The sequence below is a fragment of the Chiloscyllium punctatum genome, chromosome 20 (genome assembly GCF_047496795.1).
Source record: "Chiloscyllium punctatum isolate Juve2018m chromosome 20, sChiPun1.3, whole genome shotgun sequence".
Classification (NCBI taxonomy): Eukaryota; Metazoa; Chordata; class Chondrichthyes; order Orectolobiformes; family Hemiscylliidae; genus Chiloscyllium; species Chiloscyllium punctatum.
Genome location: NC_092758.1, coordinates 12,437,389 through 12,449,441, shown reverse-complemented (window position 1 = coordinate 12,449,441; position 12,053 = coordinate 12,437,389). Strand labels below are relative to the sequence as shown.

General features: G+C 44.9%; 1 protein-coding gene across 1 annotated transcript in view; it reads left to right on the top strand.

The window, feature by feature from the left end:
* Window positions 1-690: 690 nt before the first annotated feature.
* The window catches only part of cdx1b (caudal type homeobox 1 b), a 54,940-nt gene continuing 43,577 nt past the window's right edge, over window positions 691-12,053 (top strand). Inside the window, exon 1 of the mRNA XM_072590171.1 lies at window positions 691-1,123. Within this exon, the coding sequence (XP_072446272.1) occupies window positions 691-1,123 (433 nt within the window). The remainder of the gene's footprint in view (window positions 1,124-12,053) is intronic.

The window sequence follows — 12,053 nt, the reverse complement described above, 5'->3', positions numbered from 1 at the left end:
CTCTGAAAGCTTATGAATTTCAAATAAACCCGTTGGACCACAACCTGGTGTCATGTGACTTCCAACTCTGCCCACCCCAGTCCAACATCGGCACCTCTACATCAAGGTCACAACAGATCAGTAATGATCTTATTGAATGGTGCAGCAGGCTAGAGGGGCAGAATGGCTGACATCTGCCTCTACTTTTATGTTCTGGATATTCTAACTGAACATGTAAGATTTGGGATGTAAAGTGAATCTGTAGCAAACAGAATCCTTTGAGGAAAATTCTCAATAAACTTGTTAAATTGTTGCCTAATCTGTCTCCATTTTTCTGAACCTGGTGTTTTATTTATCTCAATCCTATCACCCAGCACTAGTAGCAAGGGACGAGGGGGAATGAGGAGAATATCCCTTCTCCTTAACCTTTGTTACTCTGTTTGAAGTTGTAATCTCTGGGAGTGAGAAAAAAATTCTTTCAATGCAAATGAGCAAAGACAGAGAGCCAGGCTGTGACGTCAGGGTGGGTTTTAAGTAAGAGATGGTTAATGAGAAACCGTGCATGTGTTTGTGTGTGTGTTTGTGTGTGTGTGTGTACGCGTGTGTGAGTGTGTGTGTCAGGGAGGAGTGTTACGAACTGTGAGCGAGAACCAAAACTGCCCTTTCCAGGCTTGTGGAGATTCAGCATGTTCCTGGCTGGACACGGCCAACATGTATGTCAGTTACCTCCTGGATAAGGAAAGTAGCATGTATCCGAATTCGGTGAGGCATCCCAGCTTGAACCTAAGCCCCCAGAACTTTGCACCCCCTCCTCCCCCTCCTCAGTACTCCGACTTTGCTGGTTATCACCACCATGTCTCTGGGATCAGCACGGACTCGCACCACCCTCAGCCTGCCGGGACCTGGAGCTCCCCTTATGTGCCACCCCGGGACGAATGGCACAGCTATGGAGCAGGTGCCCCCGCCGTCACCACCTCGCCGGGGCAGCTGGCGTTTGGCCCCTCCGACTTCACCCCCGTGCAGCCCCAGGGTGGGGCTGGCCTGCTGCCTTCCATGAGCACCATGGTCCCCCAGCTCTCCCCCAGCTCCCCGAGGCGGAACCCTTACGACTGGATGAGGCGCAATCTCCAGCCCAACCCCCAAGGTAAGATGGGTGTGGGGGGGAGTGGGGGTGGGTGCTCAGTGGGTTCAGTCTGGGTGTGTGTGTGCATGTGTGTTTTGTATGTGTGTGTTTCAGACAGAGAGGGAGAGAGAGAGAGAGACAGACAGACAGAGCTTTAACCCTGGGGGAAAGAGAAAGAACCCAATCTGATTTACAGTCATTTAAAATGCCCTGTGATGGTTCTGCGGTGTTGTAGGTGCTACTTAAATACAGGCCATTGTTGTTGCTGTGGCCCTGCTGTGTTGCATAGTCACAATCGTTGGCAGGCGGGTAGCTCTTTGCTGTTGAAGCTGGGCAGTGCGGAGAGAGTTCGAAGCCGCTGTCCCCTTACCCCGATAGTGGATTTCTGCCCTGGGGACACGCACAGGGCAGAGCTGACAAGTTGGAGAATTGCAGCACCTGGGTTAGAAAGAGGCGGCCGAGGGTGTCAGAGCTGGGGCTAGTGGAAGGTGCAGTCGGAGCAGGGAGAGCTGGTGTTTGTTTGAGGGCAACAATCATGTTTCCCCAAGGAACTGGAGGCTTCCTCGATCGTTGGGCTGAGCAGAAGTTTGAAAGAGGTCAAGGTGGGGAAGAGGCCAAACAGAGGTTTGAAAATGAAAGACTGTTAGAAAGGAAGGGATCGATTAGCTGTGAGGATTTGGATTGTAATTGATCAGGTTGCTGCCTTTGGCCTTCCTCCTAATTTCTTCTTTGAAGCTATAAAATGCCTCGTCCTACACCTTCGCTTTAACCGTGTGGGCTAGGGGTTTTACCCCACATGCTCTTACCCAAACCCAGTCCGTCACAGACCCAAAGGTCCTCAGTACAATCCCTCTGTTCTCCGCTTCTGTTTCCAACCATTTTAACTTCAAAGGTGCAGTCACTAATTGGTGACTGTTCTCACCTTCACTGCTCACTCCTAAAATCCACGAGACCATGCGACCATAGGACACAGGAGCAGAAATTAGGCCATTTAACCCATCCAGTCTGCTCCACCATTCAATCACAGGTGATTAGTTTCTCAACCCCATTCTCTCTCTTTCTCCCCGTAAACCTTGATCCCCTTGACAATCAAGAACCTATCTATCTCAGTCTTAAATATACTCAGTGACCTGGCCTCCACAGCCTTCGGTGGCAGTGAGTTCCATCGATTCCCCACTGAAGAAGTTTCTCCTTATCTCCATTCTAAAATCCTACATGATCAACTTTCACAAGACAGAACAAAATAAGAAAGGGCCCTCCGAAATGATATAAAATCATAATCTGTTGCACAGATAATCAGATTAAATCAGGAATTGACTGGTCATGGCTTCTAGTGGCAGTTATATATTAGAAAGTAACGCAGAGGTTGAACTGTCACTCCGTTAGGTGCAAAGCTAGTAAGTGAGACAGTGGTGGCAGATTCTGAACCAAACACAGAGAATGCTGGGAGAAACTCAGCAGGTCTGGCAGCATCTGTGGAGAGAGAAACAGCGTTAACATTTCGAGTCTGCTATGACTCTTCAACAGAACTACTCTTTGACTTTATGTCATAGTCTCAGTCATAGAGTCATACAGCACGGAAACAGACCATTCGGCCCAACCAGTCCATGCCGACCATAATCCAAACTAAGCTAGTCCCACCTGTCTACACTTGGCCCATGTCCCTCCAAGCATTTCTCATTCAGGTACTGATCCAAATCATGTACTTTTAAACATTGTAACTCATTCGTGACCTTGCAAAACAGAGGTGAAAAGTGGGAAGAATAATGGAGCTGGGAATGAAACCACTCTATCGATTCACCCTCGCCTGCGCAGGTCAGGAGTCAGGGAGTTAGGGAGTTAGGGAATTATGGAGTTAGTTTGGTTGGGGAGTTTCAGTCAGGGCAAGAATCTGTCACAAAGCGTTTGAAACACCTGAATGCTCGGCAGTGACGGAGAGAGCTCCAGAGAGTCTGAGGAAATTTAGGCTCACTAACTGTGAACGTATTGCAATTTTTAATTCGCCAAAATTGACGCTGCAACTGAGAACGAAGGGTAACAGAGAGGAGGAAAAGTCTGTGGTTGTTACAGGCATTTCACCTCCACCCCCACACCACCCCCCTCTCCCCCAAACCCCCTCCAATATGACAAAGCATTTTTCAGCCAATTAGATATCTTTTGAAGTATAGAGACTGTAGCAATATGGGAAATGCGGCAGTAGCTTTGTGCACAGCAAGATTCAAGGAGCAGGAGAATCGACGTTTCAGGCATAAGCCCTTCTTCAGGAATCCTGAAGAAGGGCTGATGCCCGAAACATCGATTCTCCTGCTACTTGGATGCTGCCTGACCTGCTGCGCTTTTCCAGCAACACATTTTCAGCTCTGATCTCCAGCATCTGCAGTCCTCACTTTCTCCTCCACACAGCAAGATTCCACAAGCAGCAAAGTGGTAATAACCAGATGATCTGTTATTTTCAAGATGTTGGTCGAGGTATAGATATTCTACGGTGTGCCGGGGACAACTCCCTTGCATTTAGAATCATAGAGTCATACAGCACAGAAAAAGACCCTTTGGTCCAACCAGTCCATGCCGAACATAATCCCAAACTAAACTAGTCCCATCTACCAGCTCCTTGCCCATATCCCTCCAAACCTTTCACATTCATGTCCTTGCTAAGTCTTTTAAATGTTGTAAATGTGCCCGGATCCATCACTTCCTCAGGATGTTCATTCCATACGCAAACCACCCTCTGTGTAAAAAATTTGCCCCTTGTGTCTTTTTAAAATCTCTCTCCTTTCATCTTTAAAATATGCCAAGATTAGAGTGGTGCTGGAAAAGCACAGCAGGTTAGGCAGCATCTGAAGAGTAGCAAAAGCCCTTCAGCAGGAATGTGCCCCCTAGTCATGAAATCCCCCACCCGAGGGAAAAGACAGCTACCATTAACTCTATTCTATTCCTCACAATTTTATAAATGTCTTGCTTGATCTCCTACATTCCGACTGGCTGGGTCACACCTTACTGGCTCAGTGGTCAGCATTGTTGCCTCACAGCGCCAGGGTCCCAGGTTCGATTCCAGCTATGGGCGACTGTCTGTGTGGAGTTTGCATGTTCTCTCCATGCCTGTGTGGGTTTCCTCTGGGTACTCTGGTTTCCTCTTACATTCCAAAGATGTGCAGGTTAGGTGAATTGGCCATGGGAAATTTTCCATTGTTGTTTAGGTGCATTAGTCAGAGGGGGGTGGGTTAATCTTTGGAGGGTTGGTGTGGACTTGTGGGCCGAAGGGCCTGTTTCCACACAGTAGGGAATCTAATCTAATCATCAAAAGACGACACACTGCACTCATGATACACTCCCTCAGTACTGTGTTGGAGAGTTAGCCTTGATTTCTGTGCTCAAGCCCTGGACTTGAACCAAGGGCCAAACAGCACAGAAATAGGCCATTCAGCCCAACCGGTTCATACTAGTGTTTAGCTTCTACCCACCTCTCTTCAGTGCACTCTTCTATCCCATTTCTATTTCTGCGTTCATTTGGTTACCTCTTAAATGCACTGATAATATTTAGCTCAACTACTCTGGTGAATCAAGTTCCACAGTATCAACAGTTCTGGGTACATGCTTTCTCCTGCCTCACGGTTAGATGTAGTCATGAATTTCTCTGCTCTCTTCTTACAGAGAACTTATTACACTGCTATCTTCAGTTTCAACACTGCTCAAAACATTGAACCTTTTGCCCTGACTGTGCAGGGAAATCAGACTCAAGCACGTAACTCATGTTAAAGAGCTAGCAGCAACCTGGCCTCGATGAACTGATTGGCCTTCCTCAACAATGCATATTTCTACATCCAACAGAATCTAAGGCATTGCAAAACCTAAATCAAAAATAGAACAAAAGATTTAGCAGGGAAGAAATTATGAATTGATGATTGAGTATAAAAACTGACATCTTTGTTTTTCGTCTGGTCTTACTCTTCTCTCATCTGGTCTTGCAATCCTCTGAGAGGGTGGCACGGTGGCTCAGTGCTTATCACTGCTGCCTCATAGCACCAGGGATTTGGGTTCAATTCCACCCTCAGGTGACTGCGTACATATCTCCCTGTATCTGTGTGGTTTTCATCTGGGTGTTCTAGTTTCTTCCCGGAGTCCAAAATGTGCAGGTTAGGGTGGATTGACCATGCTAAATTGCCCCATAGTGTCCAGGCTTAGCCATTGGAAATGTAAGGGGAATGGGTCAGGGTGGGATGCTCTTCAGAGGGTTGGCATGGGCTGAATTCCACACAGTAGGGATTCTATGATGATCCCCTCAGTTCTCCAATTCTCGCTCCTTGCACATCTCTGATTTTTAACCTGCCTGGGCCCCTTGGCTCTGACTTTCTCTCCAGTAACATCAACACCTCTCTTTCCACTTTTCAGTGTGTTCCTTCAACCCTTCCTCCTTGATGAAGCTTTCAGTCATCTGTTCTAATATGCCCTGATGAGATAACGTTTTCCACCTCGGGACGTTTCACTGTGTTTAAAGTTTTGGTTGTTCCAGTGCAGTTGATTTTGAATAAAATTAAGCTCACACAACTAAGGAATGTGAAGAGCTCAGAGTTTGACTGTTTGGTGATTGGACTAAACAGCCTTTTGCATGTTCAGTCGGTGGTTTATTGAGTAAACTCTTTGTGCAGCAAGCAAAATGTCCCCAACACAGCTAGGTGTTTTGAAGAAGAAAAAATGTGTATTTCTTCACATTCTGTCTTCGCACCGACTGTTGACATCACTTTGTTAAGGCTTCTTCTTAAACACAAAGCCTCATAAAAGGCTTGAGAAATGTTCTTGACTTATCTCTAGAATTTACTGGCCGCCGCACTTGCCTTTGAGTTTTGGAGCAGATTATGTACTTGCCATCCTGTGAATCTCAAACATAACTTTCCCCGAGCCCCGCTTCTCCAGCAACGAGCTCCCACAGTCTCAACATCTTTAAACTAGTGGCTTGCGTTTTACAATACATAGCTCAATTAACTGAGCAGCAGCACACAATTTCCATTTAACAATTCTACTGTAACACTGTAAAATGCACCAAGGTGCTTCAGAGAGGAAATTGTCAAATAAATTTGACTCCGAGTCACATGAGGTTCTCTTAGAGAAGGGATGGAAAGGTTTTCATCAAAAGTATCTTAAAGAAGGAGAGGGAGATGGAGCGATGTTGCGGAAGGGAATTTTAGGGCCCAGGCAGCTGAACATTGAAATGGCATGCAACACAATGCAAGGAGCTTGGAGTACTGTTGGGCTGGAGGAGATTACAGAGTTGGGGAGTACGGGAAAAGGCTATGAATAGATATTTTAAAATGAAGGCACTGCTGGGTAGTATAGATCTCTGAGCACAAGCTGTGATGAGTGAGCAGGACTTGGCATGTGTTATTTAATGCCAGCAGAGGTGTGGATGAGCTGAATTTGTGGGTGATGGAGGGTGGGAAGCTGGTCAGGATTTTCTCACCGTGGTCGAGTCTGGAAGTACTCATTGGGATATTAAAGAGTGAGACGTGACCTTATTGACTCATACAAGATCCTTAGGGGACTAGACAAGTTGATTGCAGAAATGTTGTTTCCCCTTGAGCGAGTTTAGGACTAGAAGGAATGATATCAGAATAAAGACTTGTGGATTTAAGACAGAGATGAGGAGGAATTTATTCTCTCAGAGGGTAGTGAATCTGTGGAATTCTTTACTGCGTAGGACTGTCGAGGCTGGGCCCATTAATTATATTCAAGGCTGAGATGGAAAGACTTTTAATCAGGAAGAGAGTCAAAGGTTATTGGGGAAAGGGCAGGAAAGTGGACTTGAGGATTGTCAGATCAGCCAAGATCTCAGTAAATGACAGGGCACACTCAGTGGGTTGAATGACCTATGCTGCTTTTATGTCTTATGGTCTTAGGTGTAACGAAATCTCAATGGTGTTTGAGGCAGCAGTGGGGAATAATTCATACAAAGTGAGTACTGCAGATGCTGTAACTGAGTCGAGAGTGGGTGCTGGAGCAGCACAGCATTAGGCAGCAGGAAAATTGACGTTTCAGGCAAATTTATGCTACTCCATCTGATGTTGGAATTAGCTTTATTGTCACCCGTACTCAAATGAGCACTGTGAAAAGTTTACAGGTCACGGCGCCATCTTAGCTAGGTACAGATTCCTAAGTGCAAACTCTTAGGGATTAAAAATTGGAAAAACAAAGGAATCAAAAATGCAGCAATACAGATCATAGGAATTAATTAGAAAAATAAGGAAATAATAAATTCAGAATAACAGTCCTTCCAACACAGTCCACGCTGGCACCTGGCCTATCGTTCGTGTTGGGTCTTTACTCCAGACTCAAGGCTTTACTTTGAGTCCGCGAGACCGCTTTGGAATAACCTTGAGGTATGTGTGTAAGTCCACGCTGTGGCCATGCTGGGCCTGACATTCTAAATTAATTGAGCTTTTCACATGACATATCATACCTATTTTATCAATAACTGTAAAAGTAGGACCTGTATTGCATTTGATGTGAATGTCCGAAAGCGATAAGCGTTGGGAGAGGTTGAGTGTTTGTGCTTGTCTGAGCTGAGGCCACATTGAGAAACTGAGCACAAACTTGGCAGAACCGAATACAGTGCTTTGGACGGTACCAGGTTCCCTCTGAAAACATAGTGATTTAATTTTCTTTTTGAACCGACAATGATTGACCAGGTCACATTCAGGAGGATTGTTGGGCTGAAATTTTAATCATTTCCAGTGGTTGCAACAGAGGCCGGCATTCCAGAGCTTCCAGGCACAGGATAGCTTGGCGGTTTCCGAGCACAGTCCCTCCTCTGAGCCACTTTCCGGAAGCTGAACTCAATGTTGCTTTCCCCAGCCGATTATAGGGATTGTGGAGGCCTCTGTTTGCACTGCCTGGAATTTTCCAGTGAGCTGACAGTGGCTAAAGTATGACATTCAATGGTGTTACCATCACTGAGTCTCCCATTATCAATTTCCAGGAGCAACAGAAGACCATTTGGCCCCTCGAATGTGTTCACCATTTGGAATGCTTTTCTCTTCATCTTGGTCTTAGCAGGGAGGCCCCTATTTTTAAACTGTGCTCCCGAGTTCTAGTTACTCCCACAGGGGAAACATCCTCTCAGCATTTCATCCAGCTCCTCGCCTCCCCACTCCTATAGTCTACAGGTCTCTAAAACCCAAGCCTAGGGTCCCTGCTCCTTGCTTCATGGCATATTGTCTTCTGTACTTTCCAGTTAATAGAACTTGGACCATCTAGATGCCATACATTTTGCAACTTTGTACCCACTGCTCAGGTTTATAGCAGTTAAAATTGGCGGCATGCAATTGCGTTAAAATTTTATCAGTAACGCAGTCTCTTATGGGTGAGGTGATGTGGTGAATTTCAGGTTAAACCACCACACGATACTTCTCTAATGAGAGAGCAGCCCTATGTCCCCCTGGGATATTGTCAAATGTACTTTTTTACAATTTGAAGGGCCATAACATGTCGGGCAAGTAATATTCATATCACACAAATGCCAGGCTATGACCATCTCCAGTAAGAGACAACCTATCCACTGTCCCTTGACATTCAATGGTGTTAGCATCACTGAATTTCCCACTATCAACATCCTGGAGATTTCCATGGAGCATAAACTCATATGGACTTGCCACATACACACAGTGGCTACAAGAGGAGATTAGATGTTAGGAATACTACAATGAGTAACACACCTCCTGACTCCACAAAGCTTATCCATTAACGACAATGTACAAGTTAGGTGTGTGTGTTGGAATACTTCTCATTTGTCTGGATGGGTGCAACTCCAATAGCATTCAAGAGGTTTGACACCATCCAGGACAATGCAGCCTGCTTGATTGGCACTATGTCCACAAGTATCCATTCCCTCTACTGACACTCAGTAGCAACAGTGTGTACTATCTACAAGATGCGCTGCAGAAATTCACCAAAGGTCCTTTGACAGCACCTTCCAAACCCACGATCCATCTAGAAGGACAAAGGCAGTAGATACATGGGAAGACCACCATCTGCAAGTTCTCCTCCAAGCCACTCGCCAACCTGATTTGGAAATATATTGCCGTTCCTTCACTGTCACTGGGTTAAAATCATGGAATTCCCTCCCTTAGGGCATTGTGGATCTACTTATAGCACAAGGACTGCTGCGGTTCAAGAAGGCAGTTCCCCACCACTTTCTCAAGGGACGGGCAATAAATGCTGGCCCAGCCAGCGATGTCCATGTCCCATGAGTGACTTTATATTTAAAAAATAAAATGGTCACTCATAATTCCAGGAAAAATTTCTTTTTACCATTAATACATCTTCTCCCACAAGCATACACAAAACAGGGCAGCAGTAAATTTTAAACATATTCTGTATATTCCTGAAATGTGTTTTGATGAAGCAACAGAGCAATGCAGAATTTACAGACATTTTATATTTTTAATTTCTAAATTTATTTGTTTAAAAGATGGCTGCCACAGGAAAGAACTGCAGGTTCAGTGACGGTTTTGTAAATTCCTACATAAGGACAATGGAATGTTGCATCTGTGCAGTGTCAGGGAAGTGTCAAACAGGGAGAGATTTCACAAGAGGAGCACGAGTATCCCTTTATTTAGCAAAACACCACCTCTTGAAGACATAGTTAAAAAATCACACAACACCAGGTTATAGTCCAACAGGTTTAATTGGAAGCACTAACTTTCGGAGCGCTGCTCCTTCATCAGGTGGTTGTGGAGCACACAATTGTGTTCTCCACAACCACCTGATGAAGGAGCGATGCTCCAAAAGCTAGTGCTTCCAATTAAGCCTGTTTGACTATAACCTGGTGTTGTGTGATTTTTAACTTTGTACAGCCCAGTCCAACACTGGCATCTCCAAGTCTTGAAGACATGCATGTCTTATCCACCTTGATTATACAAAAAGGAGTTAAAAATGACTGCAGCACCAGTCTGTCTGTGTTATTGGCCAGACATCATATTGTGTGGACACCAGTGCTGTGAAGGTCACTATTTTCAGAAAGTCATTTCAAATGTCCTTGCACTAATTCAAGCACTGCCTAAAGGGATCAGAACAATAGGATTTCTGCCAACTTGAAAACCCGCAAATCTCAAAATTGACTGTTCAACTGACAATGTCAAGGGCAATTGTGACACATCTTCTCTGATCTTCATGAACAATTTAGAGACTGATCCATATATCTTTTTTAACATTTATCTTTTTGGACTCACTTCCATTGTTTTGGACTCACTTCCAGCGTTCCCTCTAATTCTTTTTTCCTTCTGAGCAGATCTCTGAGGTCTGTGCATGGCAGCGCCTTTGGAACAGGAGGTCAATGCTGCGATCCTCATTGGAGTGATGATTATTATGCGTGGAACATCCGAGCCAGAGGCACCATTGCTCACCTCCTATTCCTAGCTTCTGGTATCTGTGTTGCATGACTATTTTTTCTTTTGTTTCGTCATTAGTAAGCTCACTGTCTTTGCACAAGCCTGGTTAAATGGTCTCCTTTTAAAAAATGAGTTCATTTGGATGAGGGAGAAATGTACCCACAAGGGAAGGAACCTTTTATATATTGGCCTTGTTGTGACTAACCAAAGCAGTGCATTAACAAAGAAATGGAGCAAGTTCATTCTTCCTCACCTGAGTGTTTAGCAATTGGAAGCATCCTATCTGGAATCAAAACAAATTGGAGAACCTCACCCAGAGGCTGATTATAACAAAGGGCAAAACACAAGAAAATCTGTAAGAGCTGGCTTTCTGCTTAGAGGATGCTAGGTAGCAAGTCTTCCTTTGTTATCTCCTCCTGTTACATTTCTCTCACTCTGAAGTTTCCCTAACACTAAACATGTGTGACATTCCCATGGGTCCCACCCAGGACCTTGTCAGCCAGCAACTGAATCCACATTTGCAGACTTTATTTGTCTATGGCAGTTCTCTTCTAAACAAAAAAAAACACATCTCGAAATTAAATGTTAAATAATACATTGTGGTTATGAGCCAGTGTCCTAACATGGACTAGTTGGGCTGAATGGACTATTTCTATCTTGTACCTCACGTAACATGCCCAGTCCTTCATATCACGTTCTACAAACTGTGTAGAAAATCACGGAGGTAGGATTGTCAGTGCACACTAGACACAATAAAATCACGAGCTTATCGTCAATTAAATAATCGCGGAGTATTGTGTATGCTAGAAATTTGAAATAAAAACAGAAAAGTGGTTCTAAATAAGGTGGATGGCTGCTGTCTTTTTCCTAGGGTGGAGGAATTCAAGACTAGGGGATAGAATTTTAGGGCAAGAGGAGAAAGATTTCAGCCACAAAGGGCAATTTTTATACACAGAGAGTGGCTCTTATATGGAATGAACTTCCAAAGGAAGTTTTGATTAAATTAGATTACCTACAGTGTGGAAACAGGCCCTTCAGCCCAACAAGTCCACACCGACCCTCCGAAGAACAACCCGCCCAGACCCATTCCCCTACATTTAACCCTGACGAATGCACCTAACACTATGGCAATTTAGCATGGCCAATTCACCTGACCTGCACATCTTTGTGACTGGGGAGGAAACCCATGCAGACATGGGGAGAATGTGCAAACTCCTCACAGACAGTTGCCCAAGGTGGGAATTGAACCGGGATCCCTGACACTGTGAGGCAGCTGTGCTAACCACTGAGCCACCGTGCTGCCCCGTTGAGGATGCAGGCACAGTTATAATGTTTAAAAGACATTTGGATAAGTACATGAATAAGAAATGGTTGGAGGGATAAGGGCCAAGTGTAGGCAGGTGGGACTAGTTTATTTAGGGATTAGGGTTGGCATGGACTGGTTGGACTGAAGGTTTTGTTACTCTGCTCTATGACTTTAGCATTCTCTGAAGAGCTGTAAATATTAACACAATTAGTAGCTTCGTATTCAGAGAAGCAAAGTTGACATTTCAAGTCAAACATGTGTCTTC